Source organism: Talpa europaea, assembly GCF_964194135.1.
Source record: "Talpa europaea genome assembly, chromosome: 9".
Lineage (NCBI taxonomy): Eukaryota > Metazoa > Chordata > Mammalia > Eulipotyphla > Talpidae > Talpa > Talpa europaea.
Window position 1 is genome coordinate 113,905,801 of NC_140076.1, and position 24,186 is coordinate 113,929,986.

Here is a 24,186-nt window from a genome sequence, read left to right on the forward strand (position 1 = left end):
AAACAGCAAAGATTGGGAAAGTTACTTCTTCTAACTTAGGTTTCTTTTTTCTTCTTTTTTAAGTAACAGCTTAATTATAATTTGCATGCTCTAAATTTCACCCTTTTAAAGTATACAATGCCGTGATTTTATTATATGCAACAGTTACCACTACCTAGTCCTCATGGTGGTAATCTATCACCTTCCCCCTAAATTAATGGCAATTATCACCCTCCCAAAACCAAATACCCATAAGCAGCCACTTCTCATTCCTTTCCCACCTACCCAGCATCTAACAGCCACTTACCTGCTTTCTTTCTCAATGGATTTGCCTATTCTGGAAATTTAATGCAGGAGGAATCATATCATTTGTGATTTTTTGTGTCCTTCACATTAGTGTATTTTCGAGGTTCATCTAAGTTGTAGCACATGTCAGCTTTTCATTGTTCTTCATAGCTGAGAGGCCCTTCACTGCATGGACACACATCATTGCATGGTACAGCCATTCTTCAGCTGCTACAGCTTTGGGGTGTTTCTACTCTGACTCTTAGGAATAGTGTTCTATCAGCATGCATATGCAATCTCCTCTGTGTGGGCATATGTTCTCAATTTTCTTGGGAGTATAACTAGGAGTGAAGTTGCTGGTCACATAGTAACTCTATTATTTAACCTGTTGAAGACCAAGTTTGGTTTGTTCGACTTGAAAATGGAGGAAAGTAAATTTTATGTAAATTCAGGTGGTCAGACCCTCCAGGCTCACCAGGAAGATTATTTACAGTGAAGAATGCTTTTTGAAAAGATGCAGGGACCTGAGGTAGAAGTGGAAGTCCCTGTCCATCACAGGGAACCCCACGTTCTCAGGATCCCACTGGATGCTGAAGAGTAGGAAACGCTCTCTAACCATTTGCGTGGTCTTCCCAGAGGGCTGTTTTTAAAATATGACAGCAAGTTATGATAATAATATGACAGCAAGTTAAAGTTTAAACCTGTAACATTTAAAGTTATAGGTTAAATAGTCATTGGAGGTCATCCTCGTGCCCCTCCTATCATCCTTGCTGATTTTATCTTGAAAATGTGATGTCTTTTAGCTCACTTGTGTCTTCATTCTCTCTCTCTTTTTTTTTAATTTATTTTTATTAGAAGAAGTGGGGTGTAGGCCACAGGTGCGGGGAGTAAGAGGATTCACCAGACAGAGTGGGGAGCAGAACAGGCAGATTGATTGAAATACACTGCTGAAGGGAGCAGCAGGGAGACAGGAGAGGTCTGCTGTGCCATGTGGGTAGCTCTCTGGCCGGGGATTGAACTCAGGTGGTAGCTTTCTTCCTCCACTGAGCTCTCATACTGAACAGGGAGACTCTAAGTACCTTGGGACTCCACTGTAAGAGAGTGGCAATGTGTTCTGAGATTTTTCAAAAAGTGATGGTTTTCTCATTAGTACAAGCGTTGGTAGTATTGTTTCTATGGACGAGAATATTTTTCAAAAATACACTGTCACGGTGACTAAGGATCTTAAATGTTCTCTAGAACTAACCTCTAACTGATGTAGGGAGGCTTTTCACAATATCTCTTGACAAGTGGTTCCTTAGTTCCAGTTGAGTTCCTTTTATGATAGGGAGTGTAGTATTGCTGAAAATGTAAGTGCTCAATAAATGTCTGATGTACGGATGTGTGGATGGAGTGTGGTAGTAAGTTCATTACATCTGACTTTGCAGAGAATTTATCCTTCTATCAAATTGATGGCTGCCTCCTGCAATTCCTAGTTTCATTCCCTTCAAGAGTTTTTTTTAATTATGAGCAGTTTCACCAACAACAGAAATGTATAAAGAATAGTAAAACACTTGTTCATGTATCCATAAATTTGAACCAAAAACTAACAACAACAAATGTTGGCGAGGATGTGGAGAAAAAGGAACTCTCCTGCACTGTTGGTGGGAGTGCAAACTGGTTCAACCATTATGGAAAGCTGTGTGGAGATTCCTTAACCTGCTAAAGATGGAGCTTCCATATGATTCAGCAATTCCACTCCTAGGTATTTACCCAAAGGACACAGAAACATTAATTCCAAAGGGCACCTGCACCCTATGTTTATAGCAGCACAATTTACAATAGCTAAGCTTTGGAAACAACCCAAATGCCCAAAAATAAATGACTGGATCAAGAAGATGTGGTACATATACACCATGGAATATTACTCAGCAATCAAAAAAGATAAACTTATGCAATTTACAGCAACATGGATGGAGCTGGAAGGGATCATGCTCAGCGAAATAAGCGAGAAAAAAAAAGAAAAATACCAGATGGTCTCACCCATAGCAGGAATTTAGAAAACCTAAATAAGGGACCAGGAAAAAGACTAATTATAATAAAGTAAAAATCAAAATCAACAAGCAATTATAAACCAGAGACACACTACAATGGGGGAGGAGGGAGTAGGCTCAAAACAAGGGGGGATGGGAATTGTATGGGGACTATAACCAAGATGAAAATGCACACATTGTGCAAAAATGAAAAATGATGTAAAAAATATATAAAATTTAAAAATAATAAGGTGTAAGTGACCCTTCAAGACAGCAGAAAATCAGTATCCCGGTCAGCTTATGAACACTTGCTGAATAAATAAATATTAAAATCAAATACATTTTAATATTTTCACTCTACTTGCTCAGTTTCAAAACCAAAAGTCAGCAAAATAGATTCAGTTCCAGCACTTAGTAACCTTCTGGACCCAAGTCTCCTCACTCCTTTGCTACAGTTAATTACTAGAAAATAGTCTTCCCAAAGTTACACAATTAAGCAAAAGCAGAACTGGGATTTGAACCTGCTATCCTTCTTAGATAAGTGTGCATGATAATCATAATGTTTATGGGTACTTGTAAATGAATGATAGTGTCAAACTATTAAGAAATATAACTTAAAAGCAGTATTCTGCTTCTGTTTATAAATGTAAGAATACCGTTTACTTCACAAAATATAAAGATATCAGTTATCACAGATAGTAGAGTTTAAGTTGCAGAAATTTTATTATATATGAGAAGGATCTATCAACTAAGGTGATTAATCATTTTCAACGAAATGGAACTTTATCTTTAGCAAAGACAATGGTAAGCGATTAATGCTTTCAAGTATTTCCATTATAAGAGCTAGCTGGGGGGTCTGAATATGATTAAGCAAATGTAAAGCTGAGATTTTTTAAGGCTGGCTTGACAGTTGGTTTGTTAATAGGGCATGACATACAACAGCTGTGTTGTAATCCTCTTACTATTGTTGGCAGTGATGGAGTCCTTATTAGTCTTATTTCCAGTCTGGACTAATACATCAAGAAGTGGTGGGAAGAAGAAATTAAGGAAATTGCAGGGGGTAGACATTAATGTTTGGAAAAAATATTTGAGAGAAAAGATTTTTGACACATCATATTAAAAAAAAAAGCACTGTCCCTTGCTTATGAATCTGCTGTGTTTATCTTCTGAGCAATACAGAGTTGAATTTTAGGGATTACAAATATTGGTTGTCAATATTCAGGTGGAAATTTCTATTAGAACGTTAGGTACTGACCGGAGTTCAGAGAAAAGGTCAAGTATATGAGTATCTAGACTTAGCAATTTAAGTGAGGAAACATTGTTTGTCTACAGTAACCATTCTAGCAAATGTAATTTCTTTGGAACTATTAAAACAAATCTTTCTATATTATTGGAAAGTTTAAGAATAACAAGCAAACTAGCCCCTATCTGACAAATCAAATCAACAAAAAGTTTATGGAATGCTTATCTGTTTATTCATCAAAAATATTTAGGAAGTGCTTCCCAAATACTATGCAGTGAGATTACAAAAACAAAATATGCCTGCCCAGCCTTCCGAATACCCTAGCCTGGCTGAGGGGATGGTGATCAGGCTGTGACCACAGTAGAGGGACGAATGTTACTGAAAGGTCTTGTCGGTGGTTGTGGGAGTAGGGGTACAGAAAGACCTGTCAGGGGCTCCCCTGGTGGCACAGCGGTTGCGCGCTGGGCTGCGAAGCTGCCCGCAGCCTCTGCAGTGCCGGTTCGATCCCCGGCCACCGGCGAGGGTCCCACATGGTGCGCAGACCTCTCCTTCTGCGCCCGCTGCGCCCCTCAGCTGTGTATTTCGTCAGTCTGCCTGTTCTGTTCCCTGCTCTGGCTCCAGTGAATTCTCTTACCCTCCCGTGCTTCTGACTGTACCCAGTGCTTGTATAAATAAATAAATCTTTAAAAAAAAAAAATAGAAGGAAATACCTGTCATTAGCCCTTTCCTTTGGCAACTTAAACATTAGTTGGAGACATATAAACAGGACATTTAAATAGCCCTAAAAGGTCTAAGTGACCCTTCAAGACAGCAGAAAATCAGCATCCCGGCCAGCTTATGAACACTTGCTGAATGTCCATTTGCTGCAGGAGTTCCAAAGAACTCTTTCCAAGCTGGAGAAGCAGGGAAGGCTTTGTCTGGGTGGGATTTGAACTAAGACTTCAACAAAGATAGGGTGTCTTGAGGGAATGTAATGGGTGTTTCCTTTTATGCTAAGAGTGATGGGATGTCTCTGAGGGTTTTAATTAAGGGGATGGCATGACAAGATTTGAGTTTTGAAAACATTACTTCAGCTCTAAGGCAAAGGCAGAGGCCAGATGGCTGCAGTGAGTTCTGGCAGACATGAATGAGACCATTGTAGAAGCGTTTGCCATGAGGCTTGTTCTGAGAATAGGACATTCAAGCCAAACTATTGAGCAGAGCGTTAGATACACAGGGCTAGATCTTGATGAGCTGACTTGGTTGGAGATTTGGGGGTTGTTTGGGAGGCAAAAATGATAGCCCTAATTGTGGGTAAAATCTCTGAGGGAGTAAGAGTGGTGAGAAAAAAATCAGAAGGCTAAGGACTAACAGTCATTTAAGTACTTGCTTTAAGGGCCATTAAAGGGGTCAGAGTATAGAAAAGGGGTCTGAGGGCTAGGAGACAAGGCAGAGGAAGAAATGTGCATTAATAAATAAGAGAACTCTCTAGGTTAGATGAGAGGGCATGCTGCGTTCCTGTTCTATTTTACGTACCTTTAAACTTTTGTTAAATTATCTTAGATGATGAGAGAAGAATCCAAAAGCATAATGAAACACGCATCCAGAATCTGGCAGCCCAGTTCCCCTCGTGCAAAATGGAGGTCGTAATAACCACATCCTTCCTCCAGGAGCTCAGACCTGGAAAGGACCTGAAAACTCACCTACTTTTCAACCATTTCATTTTATAAATGGGGACAGTTAGGCCTCCCGAGAGGGGCACTTCCAAGGTCACAGAGCTATTTAATGACAGAGTTGGGACAAGAAAAGGATCTTTTGAGTTTGAATTTAGATTTTCTCTCCCTCACTGTCTCTAAATAAGCTTCAATGACATTCACTTATTCCAGATTTAATGAAAATGGCTAAATGAATTATAGGTGTGTAGGTTGCTTTTTTTAAATGAGGACTAATGCTTTGTCTCAAGTTGTCAACAGTCTATGGTAGGAAGTGTGTTTGTTCCCTACTGAGCATGTAACCCGATTCTGTTTGAAAGAATGCTTCGTTCTAATCATGCTCCCCAGTCCACTTGATTCATTTATTCATACTTTTTCCGTTTTTCAAATTAAAGTGCGAGTACAACGCCTAGTGAAGCTTTCTCTCATCATCTGTGCAAGAATCACTTTTTCTTCTGATTTCCCGTAAATTCAGTATTTTTCAAGCTGCAGGATGAAACTTAGTGGGTCAGGAAATCAGTTCAGTGAGTCAATCCCAGAAAGAAATGTAGACCAGAAAGCATCACAAAGCATGGCACGCAGGGATGGTGACAGTAGCTTGTGGGACTTTGACTTGAGCTGTGTGTACCCTGCTGCATTGCAGTGCAAAGTGTGAACAGTTTGGACAACACAGACTTGGAGGATTTGTGTGAAACCGTCTATCAATGCCTATATCGTCCTTATGACCACCTCGCTCTTTAAGGCTTGGAACTGTGTTCATCTCATTCCTCATGCTCAATGTATCACATGGTGGGGAATCAGGAGATGTTGATTATCAAGCATTAAGAAGGGGGGCCTCCCTCATGGCGCAAGGGGTTAAGGCACAGCACTATGAAGCTGTCCACAGCCACTGCAACATTTAAATGAGGTGACTGGGAGACACCTGGCCAGGGATCAACCCACATGGCTCAGCAGACCTCTCCTGACTCGCCCGCTGCTCCCCTCAGCAGTGTATTTCAGTAGATCCACCTGTTCTGTTCCCCACTCTGTCTTTGATGAGTCCTCTCACCCCCACACCTCTGGCCTGTACCCCAGTTCTTGTATGTATAAATAAATAAATCTTTTTTAAAAAAAGAATTAAGAAGGAATTGCAAGAAAAAAAGTGCAGGTAGGTTGGAAGGTGCACACGTGAATTAAGTATAAACATTTTAGTTCCCCTTACTTTGAATATTAATATTTATTTTTCTTCATCCCAGTATTACTGCCACTAAGAACCTGTATTTGGTCGCTGTGCAGGGTTGGGGGAGCCTGTCTCCCAGTCACCTCCAGTGGCCCTGGTGATGTGGTATAAATAACACTTCCTGCTAATGTTGCAGCTGTCACTCAGGATCTTAAATTGCTTTACCAGAAGGATCTGGCGCTGAGCGCCTGGCTCCCCTTGGCAGGTGCAGGAGTTAAGAACCAGGGACTGAGTAAAATCTCAGGGCTCCAGACTGACGCGCACCCCCAACTCCCTCTTTTCCTCGTCTGTTTACCTCCACGGTAAAGAGTTTGCAAAGACCCCTCTGAAGTAGATTTTTCTCTTTCTCTGGCTCTGGTTTATGGGGGGTTTGGGGGTGGGGAGAGTCGGGGGAGGCTCTTGGTAATAAAGGCTGCTTATTGAAGTGCCTCAGGGATTGAAAAGACCTGGGGCGGAAATGGGAGGGACTGGCTGTCCTTAGAGGTGCGAGCTGGGTGATCTGAGGGAGTGAAAACCCTCTCTGGTTTGCAGTTTTGTAAGTTTTGCACCTGGCAGAAAGCAGACACTTGACATGTGCTCACTGTTTTGTGTCCCTGGACTCTTCTCTATGGTGACCTGGATCTCTCCCTTCTGGCCACTCTCCACCGGGTCTTCTGGCGCAGAGCAGGAACTGAGATTTCCACTCAGGCCCCCACCCCTTCTCTTTTTTGCAACCACAAAGAACACCTTGAATCACTCCACGCCCTCATTTCCTGGAAGCTGCTGGGGGTCTGCGTCCTCTCTGTCCCCAGAAGCAGCGAGCTGGTCGCAGATGGGCCTGGAGGCTCTGGGAGGGCGCCGGCCTGTCCTGACCGGAGTCGGGTTTCACCACTTGTGTCTGAGTTCACGCAGCATGTTCCTCTGTCAGGGATTCCACAAATATCTCCCGGGGTAAAAAAGGAAAGTGTGCTGAGCCCCAGCACCCAGAGCAGCGAGGCCAGGCCCGAGTGTTGGGGAGCCCGCGCCAGCCGCCTGGCCATGTCGCCGTAGCCTCGTCCCGCAGGCCTGCCCATGCAGCGGCCGCGCCGCGCCATGTTCCTGGGGTGAGGGCGGCTGGGCAAGCTCCTCCCCAGGGGTTGCCCACCATGTCTAATGGGTATCGCACTCTGTCCCAGCACCTCAATGACCTGAAGAAGGAGAACTTCAGCCTCAAGCTCCGCATCTACTTCCTGGAGGAGCGCATGCAGCAGAAGTGTGAGGCCGGCCGGGAGGATGTCTACAGGCGGGTGAGTGCAGCGGGGGCCGGGGCAGGTGGGCTGGCGCCTGGGCTGGGAGCCGGCTCCCCCCGGGGGGTCCCTTTGATGCCTTGGGACCTTGGACAAGCCCATTTTGCATCTTTTGCGCCAGTTTTCTCCTTTCCATCCCTGTGAAGAGGGAGCCAGATGAAATTGGAGGCTCTCAGACTCTGCCTGGAACCTGTGGGGCGGTCACCTTGGGTGCTAGTTTCAAGGATAGATTCCCTGCCTCACCTCAGGGATTCGGATTTAGTTGCAAGAGGGAGAGCTCAGAAGTTTGCATTGTAACCAGTCCCAGAGGTGACTCTGCAGCAGGTGGTTTCAGATCCATGCCCACTGGCCTTCGGTGCTCCAACTCAAGCTTTCTATTCCTTGAGAAAGTCACGTTGCTGTGAAGATGATCATGCAGATACAGCTTTAGGCGGGGCCTTAGGCATTTTCAGCCTTAGGAACAATTCACCTTAGAATGAAGAAGAAAAGGCTTCGGATGAAATAGCAGTTGTTCTGAGGTGGGGTGGGAGCTGGTGGCTTCCCTGGAGGGGAGGCTTGATTGATGGCGGGTTAGGGCGGGGAAGGAAGGAGGAGGAGGGGATTGCAAGCTGAGGCTGAGATGAGATCGCACCTTGACATGAGGCCATGGTCTCCAAGGACTAAGCTTCCCAGCTGGTTACCACAATATTGATTTCCTCAGGCTTTTTAATCCTGGGCAAGTTGGACCCAAGGGGCCCGAGTGACCTTGGAGCTAGTCACCTCTGACTTTAGCAGAGATTCTAAATCTGCACTGTGTGCACCAGAGGACTCTACAAGTAGTAGTGTCTGTGTGTCTCCTGGTCTGCCAGGAAGGCTGGGAAGTACTACCTACTGTCAGGGCTGTGTTGCATTAGAGGAATAACTGGTGTCTATGAGACGCTGGTGATGATTCAGTAGATTCCAGTAACAGGGACAGCTGAATCTGGGGATTTAGCCCTAATTTCTGTCTTTCCTGGATGTCCATATTTTAACCAGAATTTTCCTGAAATTGAGCCAAACTTACCTCTCATCTTCTATGTGTCTTTATGGACAGTGGGTCTCAGTAAATCGAGCTGACAGGGGTGGAGGAGTCACTCCTGCCCAGTGGAGGTGGAGCGGGGAGGGTGGGGTGGTATCTGCCTCTGTCCAGAGGTAGCAGCTTCCCATCCACGGTCTCCAAAGCGAGGCAAAGAAAAGCAAAATTTCTTAAATAATTTGCCAGAAAGTGCTTTTTTTTTTAGATGGAATTAAATGTTACATGAATCATTTGGTCTTGCCCGCTGCTCTGTACTGACTGAGAGACAATCTCCAGGTGACTCCAACTGGGGTAGGAGAGGGCCCCCTCGCGCTCCTAGAGAACTGTGATGGAGGAGACCAGAAGCTGCTGGGGGTTGGGGTGGGGGTGTGCATCGCTGGATATTGTCACATGCGGAGGCCACGACCCTTTTGTTTTGGGACCGGCGTTTTGTTATGGGACTGGTTTTGCCACTAGTCCCGTATATGACTTGTCCTCTAGTCTTAAGGGCAGTCTGTCAGGCAGCTACCAGCATCCTGTGATTTGAGGACTCTCAGAGTAGTGTCCCTACGCTTCCCTTCCCACCAAACTTCCCTGTGCCATTTCATCCGTCCTCTTTGGCTGCGATTATTTGGGAAACACTAATGGCTCAGGTTATAATGAACGCTATTATTGGAGAAGCAGAACACAAAGTTATTTATCAATCACTGACCTCATAGTTGAAATTAGCTGATCACACTCTGAAGTGATGAATGATAAAGGATGAGGGGCCCAGACAACCAGGGGACCTGGAAAGTTACTTAACCTATCTGCTCCTGTTCTAACCCTTGTAAAATGGACATTAATGAAAATGTACTGAGCCACTTGCAGTGAGAGTATGAATAAATAGCAGTCATAAAGATTAAGTAGGAAGACTCTATCAAAGCACTTTGTCAAACTTCATAGCATCATAAAAAAAGGAGAAGGTAGTAGTTAGATGCCTACTAGTAATGGTTATGATATTATAAAATATAGAGGAGGTTTGTCTCCTTTTATCTTGCTGCCATATATTCCCATGAATGTGTCTTATGTTTATCCCTATTAGTCACATCATCAGTACGCAAAGTTAGTACAATTAATTAGCAGTGTTGTTGGTGAAGAGACATAGATGGCATCATTCAGTGTGACTTATGGTGAGTCATGTAGATCAGATGAGGACCTAGAGCCCTTGTCTGTGACCAGAATTCCTTAACTTCAAGTTTCTTTAGTGTTTGAAGGACACATCTTTAAATATAGTAAAAGCATTAAATCACATCGAGTAGATTCTGCACTAATTTACAAATAACATGCAATAAGTTGCAATGATGTGGGTGCTGTATTGCATGATTCTCTTATGTATAAATAAAACCAGTGTTTGTGAAACATGCAATTGAAGTCTATCATAGATAATTATCATTTTTACATATTTTTGCTAATACAGTTTTGGTGAGATACTCATGCCTAATTATAGTTAAGAAGCACTGTCTTAGTGAGAGACACAAGCATTTCACACGATGACTGCAGGGAAGGGAAATATAAGAAACTGGGGTAGAAAGATCCTGTCTTTATCTTCCAAGTGGCAAGTCTTGAGGGAGAGATGAATAAATATTACTAGATCCTTAATTGTAAAGAAAACTACAAATATGTTTAACTGTAAGTGAAGTGATATAAAAACCTAGAAGTATCAACTTCAAAGCAAGCAAATAAAAAAGGAGTTAAGAGTTTTTCTTTTGAACTTGTTCAGAGAATTTGGAAGCAATCTTAAGATTCATACTGGTCATGGGTTAATAAAATAGTATTAAATTATACATGAACATTGGTTCTGTGAGACTTGCTACTTTTGTGGGGACTACTGAAGTTAAAGTACCCTGCAAGCTTCAATTTTTATGAGAAGTTTTAAAAAACCCAGGAAGAGCTACACACGCTCAGGCATTTGCCCATGTGATCACCTACCACTTCCCCCTCCTGGTAGCAAATAGTAATTGTAGGTTCACTGTAGGGGGAAGGATAATTTGCATGTATAAAACATGGAAAGGAGAAACCATCGCAGTACATATAGCTTCCAATTCTGCAGCAAAACACACAGTACGAAAATGCAGTGAGGGGTCCACAGCTGAGAAAGACTCACTCCTAGGGAGGCTGGCTTATTAGCATTTCTGGACTGCAGCTGCTTGGATAAATAATCTCTGGCTGGTAACTTGGCTCACTTCCTCATTGTTGTTGATTATCTAATCCTGCATCTTCTCCTGACAGCCGAGTGCGCTGCCACTGGAAATATGTCCGACCCTGGATTTTATGAAATCCACCACGGGGTGGGGAAACACCCAACACCCAAACAGCATGCAAGAGGAGTATTCGCTGCATTTGCCCAATGTTGATGTTGTCATCCTGGACTAGATGGGAGTCGATGTTTAAAATGGACTTAGTTGATGTTGGAAAGTTAAGGTGAATTTGGCTTTTAGCTGAGCGTCAAAGGAGCTGACTTATGACCCAGAAACTGTAGTTTCTCATTGTTGAGATTGGATATTCTTTGTGAGCAAACTGTCGAGTTTATTCATGGCATACCTCTGCAGCTCAGTTTTTAAGAAATCATGATAAGTATCCTACTGACTTGACCTGTCTTTCAAATCCTACCAGAATTCCAGCATTTCTGTTCTACCATTACTGGGTGTAGTAGGATCGGCAGGCTTGAGATGGAATCTTGCTATATATGTTAACTTGGGCAAACACTGTCCTTTCTCTGAGCTGAAGTGATAATTGCAATAGGACTTACCTGGCGAGGTCACCTGAGTCACTGAGTTGAAGTCAGCACAATGCCTAATCATAGGGTGAGCTCTCAAGAAGTATTTGCTACTATTGTGACCAATTGAGAGATGAAGAAATTGTCCAGATAAGTCCAATTGCTGAAGACATTTGATCTGGACCATTTTTTATTCCAAATCATTTTCTTTTTCCTTAATACTGGATGTGGAACCATTTTCCCTGTTTGTCTCAATTCTTCATTTTAGACAGCCCATGTGTGAATATTAGACAGTCCAAATATCCCTGTTGCTGCACATCTATACTCAAAAGGGTGTAGACTTTGTCCCAAGGATGATAGGCTTTAAGCAGCTGGGAACAAGGCATATACATCTATCTCTCTAGTGGGAGGGACTCGAGGAATGTAAGACAGGACATCAGATGAAGAGGCAGGCCAAATAGCAGATGAGGAGGAGCCAAGCTAAGATCAGGGAGGGAACTTCTCTGAAAAATAATTGGGAGATAAAATATCTATGGGGTTTGGTGATTAGGGAGGAATAGGAAGGTTGAGGAGAAGGATTCAAGAGGGCTGGCATGTTCCGAAGTAAGACAAGTTATTTTTTCTGAGGCTCAGCTTCTGTTTATGAAATGAGAGGTCTAGAGCAGGGTTAGCACTGACCTCCCTCCCGGGTCTGAAGACCTGTGCCTCTGGGCAGCATGTTGGATATGCTCAGCCCAGCTGAGGAAGTTACTTCCCTCCACCCCGGATCTCAGCTCCTCCAGTGTTTTCTCAGTCAAGGGAGGTGCCAGCAGAGCTGAGGTGGCTTTAAAACTGTCAGCCAATGTTAGGAAAATCTAGTGGTGTTACCAGGTAGCTGGAGTTATAATTAGCCCAGTTGCTAGGGGAAAAACTGAGGTTTTGTAAGCATGAACTTCCAAAAACAGCTTCCCCCTGCTGGATGAGTTCACTTGTTTGTAAGGACAAAATGGGTGTGAATGGGGTGTTTTTATGTGTTTTTTGAGAATTCCATTTTTGCCCAGTGCATAGGATGTGTAAAAGATTTGTACTTGGAGGACTTAGCAACATCTTGTCTGTGGTAGAGGAAGTGGACAACATTCTGCTTTAATATGTGCTCAGAGAGCTGGAAAGCGACTTCCTTTCACCTTAAGGGAGAGAAATAAGAACATAAAATCACATCTTAGAGCAGCAAGAATATTGGAGATAACCTGTATAACCTCTTCACTTTTTTAAGAAAATTATTTTAAAATAATTTTAGCCTTAGAAGAAAAGTCACAAAAATAGTAGAGAGTTCCTCTTCTGCACTGTTGGTGGGAGTGCAAACTGGTCCAACCACTATGGAGAGCTGTGTGGAGATTTCTGGACCTACTAAACATAGAGCTTCCATAGGATCCAGCAATTCCACTCCTAGGTATTTACCCAAAGGACACAGAAACATCCATTCCAAAGAGCACCTGCACCCCTATGTTTACAGCAGCACTGTTGACAATAGCTAAGCTTTGGAAACAGCCCAAATGCCCAAAAATAGATGACTGGATCAAGAAGATGTGGTCCATATACACCATGGAATATTACTCAGCATTCAAAAAAGATAAACACATGCAATTTGCAGCAACATGGATGGAGCTGGAAGGGATCATGCTCAGCGAAATAAGCCAGAAAGAAAAAGAAAAATACCGGATGGTCTCACTCATAGCAGGAATCTAGAAAACTTAAATAAGGGACCAGGAAAATGAATAACTATAAGAAAGTGAAAATCAAAATCAACAAAAAACTATGAACCAGAGACACTTTTTGGGGGGTGGGGGGCGGGAGGGGAGGGATTGGGGTCAGAATTGGGAGTTTTCAATTGTATGGGGAATATAAAAATAAAATTTATTATTTAAAAAAAATAGTAGAGAGTTCCTATATTCATTCAGCTTTCTCTAATGAATAAGGCCCTCATTTTATTTTTATGTTTTTTAAAGATTTATTTATTTATACAAGAACTTGGGTACAGGCCAGATGTGCAGGAGGGTGAGAGGATTCACCAGAGACAGAACATGAAACAGAACAGGCAGACTGACGAAATACGAATGCTGAGGGGAGCGGTGGGTGAGACAGGAGAGGTCTGCCATGCCATGTGGGTATCTTCATGGCCAGCAGGAGTAGAACCCGCGCTGCAGAGGCTGTGGACAGCTTTGCGGTGTTGCGCTCAACTGCCTGTGCCACCTGAGAGGCCTGAAGCCCTCATTTTAAATATGAGGCTGAGACCCAGATTGTTAAAGTTAATTGCCTAAGGTCACACAGCATATGAAGGATCGAGTTGAGTCCAGACCCCAGAGGCCTTGCTAACTGTCCAGAAACTTACAATGACTCCCTTGGTCTTCACCAAAAGTTCAAGAAAATTAATACACTTATCTAAAGTTTAGACTTCCTTCTCTTTTCACTACTGGACTAAAATAGAACACCCACAGCAGGAGCTAGAGTAACCTGCAGATACGTGATTCTGTATCCTGCGCCAGCTGCCAAAGCAAAATATTTATGCAGCCTAAATGCTTTCCCTAGGAGTTTCTTCTGCGTGTTTCTTAAAGCCATTGTGAATGCTTTTTGTTTCTCTGCCCCCTTCTCTGGCCTATGCATTCTCACTTAAGAGGTTCAGCTTCACAGACAAGCGAATCTGTTACACTTAACTAAGGCACAGAGCGGGGACTGGAGCAAGCTGGAAATGGGCCCACCCTATCATGTTAACAGCAGCTGATCCACCCACACGCCAAAGACCCGACCGACGTGGTACATGCCGTTCCCCGGAGAGTGAAGTACCAGTCAGCTGGCGTTTGGCCAAGCAACTTCAGAACAGACTCTGGGCAACATTGGGCAGCCACCATGCCTGCTCTTTGAAAACTTGGCTTGAAGAAGTTGGGCAAAAGGGATGGCAGAGGCTGCCTTCTCGTGCCAGTTCCTCATCTCCCAAACTCAGGCAAGGCCCCACTCCCAGGGAGGGCAAGAAGCCACCTCCTTATCCACACAGCACCTTAGAAAGCCCACATGGGGCCTGAGGAGGAAGTCCTCGCTGAGGCTTTGGGTGAGTGGAGCAGCTGCCAGCGTGGAGGCCATAGTCTGCAGCTGGGAGGAGAGTCCAGGTCTGGGCTTAGGCTGGACGTGCTTCAGGATCACTTTTTCTTGACCAGCTTCAGAGAGTCTGTAAGGAAGCAAGGTGGCTGCCCTTCTCAGAGATTCTCCACCTCCCTGCTGAGCTCTTCTTGGGTCAAGCCCAGTGTAGGGTGAATGGAATTAATCAGGATTTTTACGCCTCTAGCGTCTGTGGCTGTCACCTGCGGCCTTGATCGTGTTAATGCAGAAAGTGCTTAGGAGCGTTGGCAAGGGGCATGATTGCCTGAGTGTGGACACCTGGAGTAGGGTGTGGACATGTGCAAGTGTGCACATTGGAGCCTAGAGGCCAGGGATATAAGGGTGGCATCACTCAGAGATGGAGGCCGGATACGAGAGGATGAGTGACTACAGAAGAGGCAAGACCACGCGAGAACTCCAGAAGAACCCAGAGAAATAGTATAGATTTGTGGGGGGCTGGGAGAGTCAGTTGCTTGGCCCGTGCCTGCCTCCTTGCATGCCAGCCTCCTGCCTGGTTCCCTGAGAGCATTAAAGCCTCAAAAATCCACCGAGGGCTCTGGGATTGTCCTTTATCCATCTGCCCAAATCCATAGTGAACCTGCCCGGTGCTTGCTGGCCCTATACTAAGTATCTGCTTACTTCAGACATAAACTAGTCTTGTTCACCTCGCACAACTCAATTGATGAAAAGGTAGGCTGTCATCACTCCACTCCAAAGTCATGAACTTCCAGGCCTCCCTGGTGGCACAGGGGTTAAGCACAGCACTATGAAGCTGTCTGCGGCCTCTGCAGCATGAGTTCGATCCCGGCCCACGGGCTACCCACATGGCGTAGCAGACCTCTTCTGTCTCCCCGCTGCTCCCCTCGGCAGTGTATTTCAGTCAGTCTGCCTGTTCTGTTCCCTGCTCTGCCTCTGGTGAATCCTCTCACCCTCCACCACCTCTCGCCTGTACCCCAGTTCTTGTATGCATAAATAAATAAATCTTAAAAAAAAAAAAGTCAGGAACTCCCGAGTCCTGTACATCAGGTCTGTCCTGGCACAGAAATCAAGTGGAGGTGGTGGCCTGTTGGGCTCAGAGGACCAGTTCCCCTGAGGGGTGGGGAGCTGTCCCGTTCTAAGTCTTGTTTTTAGTGGAGGAGCCCAGGTTGCTGGAGAACCATTTCCAGTGCCCTGGAGGCTCAGGGCACTCAGAGTCAGGGTCAGAGTAACTGTTCTCGCCAGCCTTCGCAAAGCTGTGGATGGGAGCAAAGCTGTGATAGGAGGAGACAAAGCTTCTGTCAGCTGCGGAAAGCTTGATTACATGGAGGCCCCCTAAGGAGTCTTGCTGCATGGCTACCGTTAGAGCACGGTGATAGCAATTAGAGCTGGAGAATTCAGGTTTTCTCAACCCTCAATTGGCCCTAAACTGCTAGCTCCCTAATTCTCTTTCCACTTAGATTTCCCCTATTCTTTAAGGTGTCAGAGTATGTCACCAGTGCTTCAGGGTCTCCATGGAAAGGGAAGGTAAATGGTGCTGAGGACCCTTCTCTGTCCTTGTTTCCAGGAAAGGCTCCTGCCCAGGTTACTCTCCACCCTCTGGTAGTGCCCAGGCTTGGCACTGTGTCCCATATCCTCTCTCCCCTTCCCCAGATGCACACGAGCACATGGAAAATAAATGCTCAATGCTTCCCAGTAAGCACTGAGGAGCTGCATTTGGTGTTCACTACCTGCTGGCTCTGCTGTGCTCCTCACAGGTCTTTAACCTCAGCACGTAATAACCTGTGATGTTGGGGTCTCTTGCCCATTTTTCGCAGAACCAGATTTGCCATTAAGGGCCTCAGGGAGTGTACCTGGTATCCCAGCAGCCACATGGCCTAATTCTTCAACTAACAAGACCTTGGCTGTTCTTTAGAACTTGTAGTCGCTCTTTCAAATGCAAATGATGTTTCTTCGCCAGCCACTAAGCTCTACATTGTATGAAGGTCTGATTAAAAAGAAACGAGCTCCAGTAAGACAATATTGCTTTCCCCAGTGTCTTTCACCGCGATTGTGGTAGGAAGAGGTGAGTCTGCAGTAACGGGTGGCCCTGAGCCCCTTGCCGCGTGGGGTGTAACAGAAACCACGCTGTCCTCCCCGCGGCCGGCCTGGTCAGACTGGTGGTGAGTCTGGTAGAAAGAGAAAACTTCAGAAATTCAGAGGAAATCGGGAAATATTCAAACCAAACTTTAAAATTAGAAAGCAGGGGCCTCCCTGGCGGTGCAGGCAGTTGAGCGCTGCATTGTGAAGCTGTCCGCAGCCTCTGCAGCGCCGGTTCAATCCTGGCCGGCCGGCGAGAATCCCACATGGCCCAGCAGACCTCTCCTGTCTCGCCCGCTGCTCCCCTCAACAGTGTTTTCAGGCAGTCTGCCTGTTCTGCTCCCCGCTCTGTCTCTGGGGAATCCTCTCACCCCCCACCCCCACACGTACACCTCTGGCCTATACCCCAGCTCTTGTATAAATAAATAAATCTTTAAAAAAAACTAGAAAACAAAGCTTATGAGGGAAGAGCAATAGAATTGGAATTTCTCATTTGGGGAAGAACAGAGTCAGAAGTGACCTGAGAGAAGACTCAGTGAGCTGTGTCCACTGAGAATAAAAGGGCTTGGTCCTCAGCTGTAAGCATATATTTCCATGTCTAAGATGCTGCCAAACTTTTTGCCTTTTTTTTTCTGAAAGTTTTTCAAAGTGACTTTGCCATCGAAAATGATTTTTAAGCAATGACTTGAAGGAGATGAGGAAATCAGTCAAACAGAAGCTAGGTGGAAGAATATTCCACTCAGGGAAATGGCAGGGAAGCTGCAGAGGTCATCGGGCTGGTGAGATCAGACAGGCTCTGACAGATCATTTTAAAGTCTTGGGCTTTTGCTCTGAGGGAAGCCACTAGGAGTGGGGCAAACAGGTGCAGGGCAGGCACGGGGGCCAGGAGGCTTCTCTGAGGGCTCTCTGGCGCACTCTCGTGGTCTCGCCTCTCCTGTAGTCAGTCACTAGTCCTTCCGCAGCTATCTCCCATAGCCATCTTCCTCTGAGTGACCCTGCCCTCAAAGCCCTGACCTCTAGGCTCAGGTGTGCACACTTATGCATGCACACTTACACATGCATGCATACCCATGCTCCAAGAGTCCACAGTCAGGCTCACATGCCCCACACCCCCAAGTGCCTTCTGCGTTAACATGATCAAGGCCGCAGGTGATAGCCACAGAGGCCAGTGGTGCACTGAAGCTGCCTTTGGTGCTCTGCGGTTGACCTCCAGGTCTGCCTGGAACTGGGCATCTCTCCCAGAGAGGGGCTGGAAAGTAGGAAGAAAACAGATTGAGAAAAGCAGAGTTTTAAGAGGGAAATCTTAACACTGAGAATTATTTGAGTGCTACATTTTTGTTTCGAACAACATGCATTCAGTTGATAAACATCTAACTGTCTGTGTGAGGGCGCTGCGTTAGCAATGGAGATACAATGGTGAGAACACTGAGGGGGCCCCGCCTCCCCCACACTTGCAGGGTAGTGTCTGGACATGGTCTGAGTAACTGTAATCTGGTTCCTGTTCAAGTCGTGCCTGTTATCACCCGGCCCCAGATGGTTTTGCTTCATGTATGGCTAGCTGGAATCACCTTTGGATTGTGCTGGCTGATGAGTACGATAACCCCACACAACTCTGAAAGGTGCTCTCGTAACCCAGGATTAGCTGTGATGGGGTGTGTGTTCGTGGAATCTACCTAAAGCTTGCACATCCTTTTCCTGACATAAGGCAGCACCGTCCCTCAAAACTATATTGTGAACCACAGATGTAATGTGCAATATTCTGGTGGTCACATTAAAAGAAAAAGAAATGTGAAGTTAATGTTAAAATATACTTAAAATATTTCAACATGAAATCAACATGTTAAAATGATTGAGATTTCATAGACTTTGGTTGTCCTCAGCCTTTACCATCCTGCAGGCACTGTCTGAAACGCTGACAGCAGACCTCCCTCTCCACTCGTCACAGCTCCAGGGGGTACGAGTCACGTGTGGCTCATGGCTGCCATCCTGGATGGCACAGCTTAGAGTCTTCAGCCTAGGTGCTGGCTCTGGTGCCCCAGAGGTATAACTTCAGCAAAGTTGCCTGGTGGCAGGGCGTCGCTTCGACACAGCAAGGCCCCCGAGGGAGGAGGTGATAGGATTTAGATTCCGGCTCATAGTGTAAGTTTCAATGTAAGAAAAATTGTCCTGGACTTTGCAAAACAGAAATGAAGGGCTGTATCTTTTTTGGAGACTAGATCAAAGCAAGTGTCAATCCAGAATTGAGTGCTGAATTGGGGAACAAAAGATGATATCAGATGCCACAGATAACTTAAAAATACTAGCATCCCGTGGGTTTCACGTGCACTAATCTGTCGACAGAAAGTGAGTATCAAGCTATACCCCTTAACCCCAAGGTTAAATTTGGTCGCTTATTCAAATTTTTGCTTGTTGGCTTCTCTGCCTGCTGTCCGAAGAGAAGTCAAGGGAAGCAGGAGGTGCCCCGAGTGCCAGTTTGAAGTCACCACATGTGCCCTTCAGCCTCTCCAGCTGGACTGGGCTCCTGTGTCCACACAAGGTGTTCTGGGGGCTGCAGGGGTCCCGCCCACCCCTGCTTATCACAGGAGGCCTGCACTGGGCTAAATTAAGCCTAGCCGGACCTATTTGTGAGCAGAGAAGCTCCTGCCAAGTCAGAGATTCGTCCCGCTGAGGAATGTGCTAGGGAGGGGACAATGGCTGAGATCATGGGTATTTATGTTGTCTCCACTGGCCAGCTCACTGAGGCCGGGTCAATAGAGCCTTCTGGGACTTAACCAAGAGTTTACGGGTGACAGACAGGGTCTTAATCGGGAGCTCAGTGCGAACACCAAGGCAGTGTGTGTACTGAGACCTCTAAGCTCAAAGTCTAAAAACAACAAACCCTGGACACCTTACTTTTTTCCCATGTATTTTTAATAGATTTTATTTTTCAGAGCAGTTTTAGGTTCACAGCAAAATTGAGTAAAAGGTACAGAGAGCTCCCATCTCACCCCCAACCCTGCACAGCCTCCCCCACCATCAAAATCCAGAGATACCTCATGGACTAAACCTCATTTTCAAGTATTTTTTTCCTTAGACCCCTACATTTAGTGTCGACCTGAATAGCTGTTCTCCTTCCTCTGACTCATGCATCTCGCTGCCTTTGGGGAAATTAACATTTATAGAAACATTACCCTTTCCACTTGTGTTCTTTTCACCTCGTTTTTACAGTATCTCTGAAAGGTAATGAGATTAGCACCGCAGGGAATGAACTCTTGGGTGATTTACCTCTAGAATACAGAGGAGCTGTGCAGAACTGTGAATGATGCGAAAAATGGTTGACTCTGCACTTTCCTATGATTTAATCTAATGGGATACGAGAAAGCTAGTGTGTGGGCCCAGGCGTGGTCACTTTTCGGCCCTACCCTGTCTGCATTGCGCATCCTGTTGCCCTAAGTACCAGGCTTTTCATTTTCCCTGTGTAGTGCTGTAGCTCAGTCTATATCCCTCTTGTCTAAAAGCTGAGAACTGGGAAGAGGGGGCCTCTAAGGCCTGACATAACTCATGGTGGGTCTCGGGGTAGACATCCTGGAGGCTGCAGTGGCAATCACAGGACAGCCCTGGGTTGGTTGTGTGTCTGCTGCTGTTGATGTCTCTCACTGGTTTGCATCCCCATGCGGCTCTGAGGCTGGGTCTCTTCTGTTCACTACACTCTACTGTGCTCTTAGGCCATAGCTGAGGATGTGTCTTCTGCTCTGTCCAGTACCTGCTAGAGTGCCTTCCCCATCCAAGGTAGATGCTCAGTAAGTGTTCGATGAAAAAACAAATGAATGAACAAATGCTACTGTTGCCCAGGTCTCAGCTACCCTGTCCTCTGCCTGCTGACTATGTTTTTTCCTTTAAGATTTATTTATTTATGCACACAAGTACTGGGGTACAGGCCAGAGGTACGGGTTGGGGGTGGGTGGGAGGATTCACCAGAGACAGTGGGGACAGAACAGGCAGACTGACCGAAACACACTGCTGAGGGGTGCAACAGGCGGGACAGGAGAGGCCTGCTGTGCCATGTGGGCAGCTCCCTGGCCGGCTGGGATCGAACTTGTGTTGCAGAGGCTTCAGAGAGCTCCATAGTACTGTGCTTAACCCCTTGAGCCACCAGGCAGGCCCCTGAACATGTTTTTTATCTCTGCCCCTGTCCCTCTAGGTCTCTCTCCCTAGCACACGCACACACACACACACACACATATACACACACAAACACACACACGTGCGCGCAAGCTGGCTGATCCCTATAGACTCGGTGCTTATTCACATGTGATGTCTGTGCTAATCTACTCAAGGTCAAAGTCAAGGTCAACTGGGATGGGACGGGAAGGGTATTGTGTACAGCCCCCAACTAAGGACTGAAGACTGAAGTGGGTTGAGCTTGAAAGACTTACCTGGACCAGGGAGTTTTGCCAATTACCAGTGAATCCTTGTATTTGTATTGTATAAACTAAAACTTTTCCACTGTTCTTTCTTCTCTCTCTGGGGGCAGAACACAAAAGCAGGCTCTGGCAGGAGAGTGCCTGTCTTTCTAGAGTCTTCTGGTTACTGAGGCCAAGGACGCTGCCCTGCTGTCCTTTCCTTGGCACTGAAGGCCACTTGTCACATGGTGGGGTGATCTGTGTCCCTAATTTGGAGCTTAGCTGCACTAAAAGAAGACAGTGAACCTGGGTCTGTGGGACGGCAGAAGATGGCACCTCCACCCTAGAATCTAAGGGCTCCTCCATCATCAAAAAACCCATTTGAGCATCTGACATCAACATAGACTAGGAGCGATGCTGGTGGCCTGATCATCTTTCTGGGCAAGTGGGAGAGGTCCCCATGCAAGGTACTTGGCTGGATAAAAACATAAAGTTTGGGGGGGGAGTGACTATTTGAAGGTAGTTCTGACAGTCAAATATTTAGACCTACTAGGCCCTATGTTTGCTCCAAAACTGAATGAGCAGAAGGAAACTTCATCCACCAAAGAACAGACTTGGACACCACTGAAATGTCTCCAGGGCCTGTGCAGGACCAGCTGTGTCTAGCACATTCAATTTGCCCAACTAAAATTGCCCATTTCTTTCTAGAAAAATCTGGTCTGCAATCTATTTCTGCCTCTCTTCTCTCCTCCCCATGTCCCAGTCTCCGACTGTTCTGAGTCCCTTGAGTTTAAGAGGTGCTCAGAGGCAGGTATATTTCCTGTGTCCCTCAGCGCAGGGAAACACTCAGCACTGCTGTTAACATAGATAAGTCTGGTGACTGAAAGGAGCGGTGGTAGGGAGCCACATTTGTGTTCTTTGTGACCTCAGTTTAGGGGATTACAGACACAGAGATGAAAAAATAAGAAAGGATTTGGACAGTTTCCTTTTTGTGATGAACATACCCATTTTAACTTTTCATCATGAAAATTTTCAAATGTTGACAAAAATAAAGAGGAAAACACCTCCCATGTTTCTGCCTCAAGGGCTGGGAACCATGACCCACCACCCAGCTGTGGCAATTGCCACCACGCTGCTCACACCCCTGCTCCAAATTCTCAGGCATCCTGAGCTGTGTTTGGAAGATAACCCTACCTACCTCTCGTAGGTAGGGCTCTGTTTTGAGCTGTAACCGCAATGCTATTGTTGTACCCCAAAACTTAAACACGATCCCTTACTGCCACCAAATCCTTGGTCTGTGCTCTCTTTCCCCTCTGTTCTAAGGTCTGGAGAGCTTAGTTGGCACCCCGAGTCTCAGCAGAGCACCCAGGGGGAATGTTGATTCTTTCAAGGGAGGGCGAGAGGAAGACAGTGAGGGGGGCTGGAGTCTTCCCTGCCTTTGGAACTCTGGGGTACAGACTTGTCCCGGGGCCATGCTTTCTCCTTTTCTGTCTCAATTTTAGCAAATTTTTGTCTTCAATAGGCAAAAATATGCTGCTTAGAGAATAGTCAATTTAGAACAGAGAAAGTCTCTTGAAGGCTTCAGGTGAAAAGTTTTTTGCACAGTCACAGCATTGTCCTGAGTCCTTTTGCTCAGTGGACACTCTGTGGCCATTTCTGCCTTGTCTACTTGTCCTGTTTGGGGGCTCACTTCCCGGGTGTTTACTGTGCATGCAGGGGTGAGGCCTGGTGAGGGCCTCAGCTCCGTCACAACTGTTAGGTCTTTGAATGGGCGACATGCTCGGGACTTTTCATAGTCGGTCCTTTATCCTTTGCTGCTGCTCTTAGGGGAAATTTTAAACCCATTTTATAGATGAGGAAATTGGTTTTAAGAGGCTGTTAACTTACACATGTAAAAGGTCACCCAGAGGCTAAGTGGTAGGTGGGCCTTTCTGCGTTTCTAGATTCATCTGTCCTGAAACCCACGTCCCAGCCTCACCCTACCTGAATGACCAAGAAGCCAGCAACCAACCCATCTGACATGCCACTGCCATGGTCTCTGCCCCACGAGTGTGTGATTGAAAAGGGTAGATGAGATGGAAATACAAAGCATGATGCTGTCAATTTGGAAGTATAAAAATAAAAGGATGAAAACACAAAGACATGAAAGATGATGTTTAACAGGAGGAGATAAAGCTTCACAAGGGACGTGGCATTTAATGACACTATAGGGAAAACAGTGACATGGCGCTGAGACAGCACAGGCCATGTGTGCATGTGTGTGTGGGTGTGTGCACGTGTGTGTGCACGAGCACTGGGGGAAATCCAGTTAGGTGGGTGCAGGGTGATGAGAGGGAAAGCTGGATAAGGTAGGTTGAGGTCAAATTTCAAATAGACTCTGTAATCAGGCTCAGTTGGGTAAAATTTAATTACTGTGCAGTTAAAAACCATCAAGTTTTTTGAGTAAAGGGGGTGAGTCCATCAAAGCTGTGCTTCAGGGAAAGTTTAATCAGGCGGAGAGTCTCCAGGAGACCAGTTGTGAGACTTGTCTCATCTCTGTGAGGAGAAAGAAGCCCCTCAGAGAAGAGTGTCCGAGGCTGGAAAGGAGGGGCAGAATTGGAAAGAGATTTTGAAATCCCCATTGCTAATCTCCGTTAGAGAAGTCTGAAGACAGTGTGCTGTGTTGCTCCAAAGCTCAGATATAATAATGATCTCCCTACGTGTTGCACCCTGTTCTAGTTGCATTAGAGTACATGATATGTTATACTTTTATGATTTAGCTGAAACTATTATAACTTCCCAAGGCTCGTTGAAAATCTCCATAGCAATTTAATTGAGATATAATTCACGTGCTTAGCAACACATCCATTTAAAGTGTGCGATTCATGTCTACACCAGTGTTTCTAGCATAGTCATAGATTTGTGCAGTCAAAAATTTCCAACTTTTCCTCTATCAAGTATCAGTTCCATTTTCTTATCTTAAAAATGAAGGCCCAGCAACAGATAGAGGGTAAGATCTTCAAAGCTGTGAATTCTTTGCCAAAGGAATTCAAGTATTTCCTTCATTTTCTTATCTTGGATTTGGTCCAATCAAGCCCACATAATTTACATCCTTCTTTTTTCCTCCCTTTAGATTTAAATATTTTTCCTGGAGGA

General features: G+C 45.5%; 1 protein-coding gene across 4 annotated transcripts in view; it reads left to right on the forward strand.

Moving 5' to 3' along the window:
* The window catches only part of PDE4DIP (phosphodiesterase 4D interacting protein), a gene marked incomplete at both ends in the record, with an annotated part of 154,230 nt that overhangs the window by 44,947 nt on the left and 85,097 nt on the right, over window positions 1-24,186 (forward strand). For all 4 annotated transcript variants that reach the window (XM_084241829.1, XM_084241826.1, XM_084241827.1 and 1 more), the window contains one exon: window positions 7,584-7,694. In XM_084241829.1, the coding sequence (XP_084097955.1) occupies window positions 7,584-7,694 (111 nt within the window). The remainder of the gene's footprint in view (window positions 1-7,583; window positions 7,695-24,186) is intronic.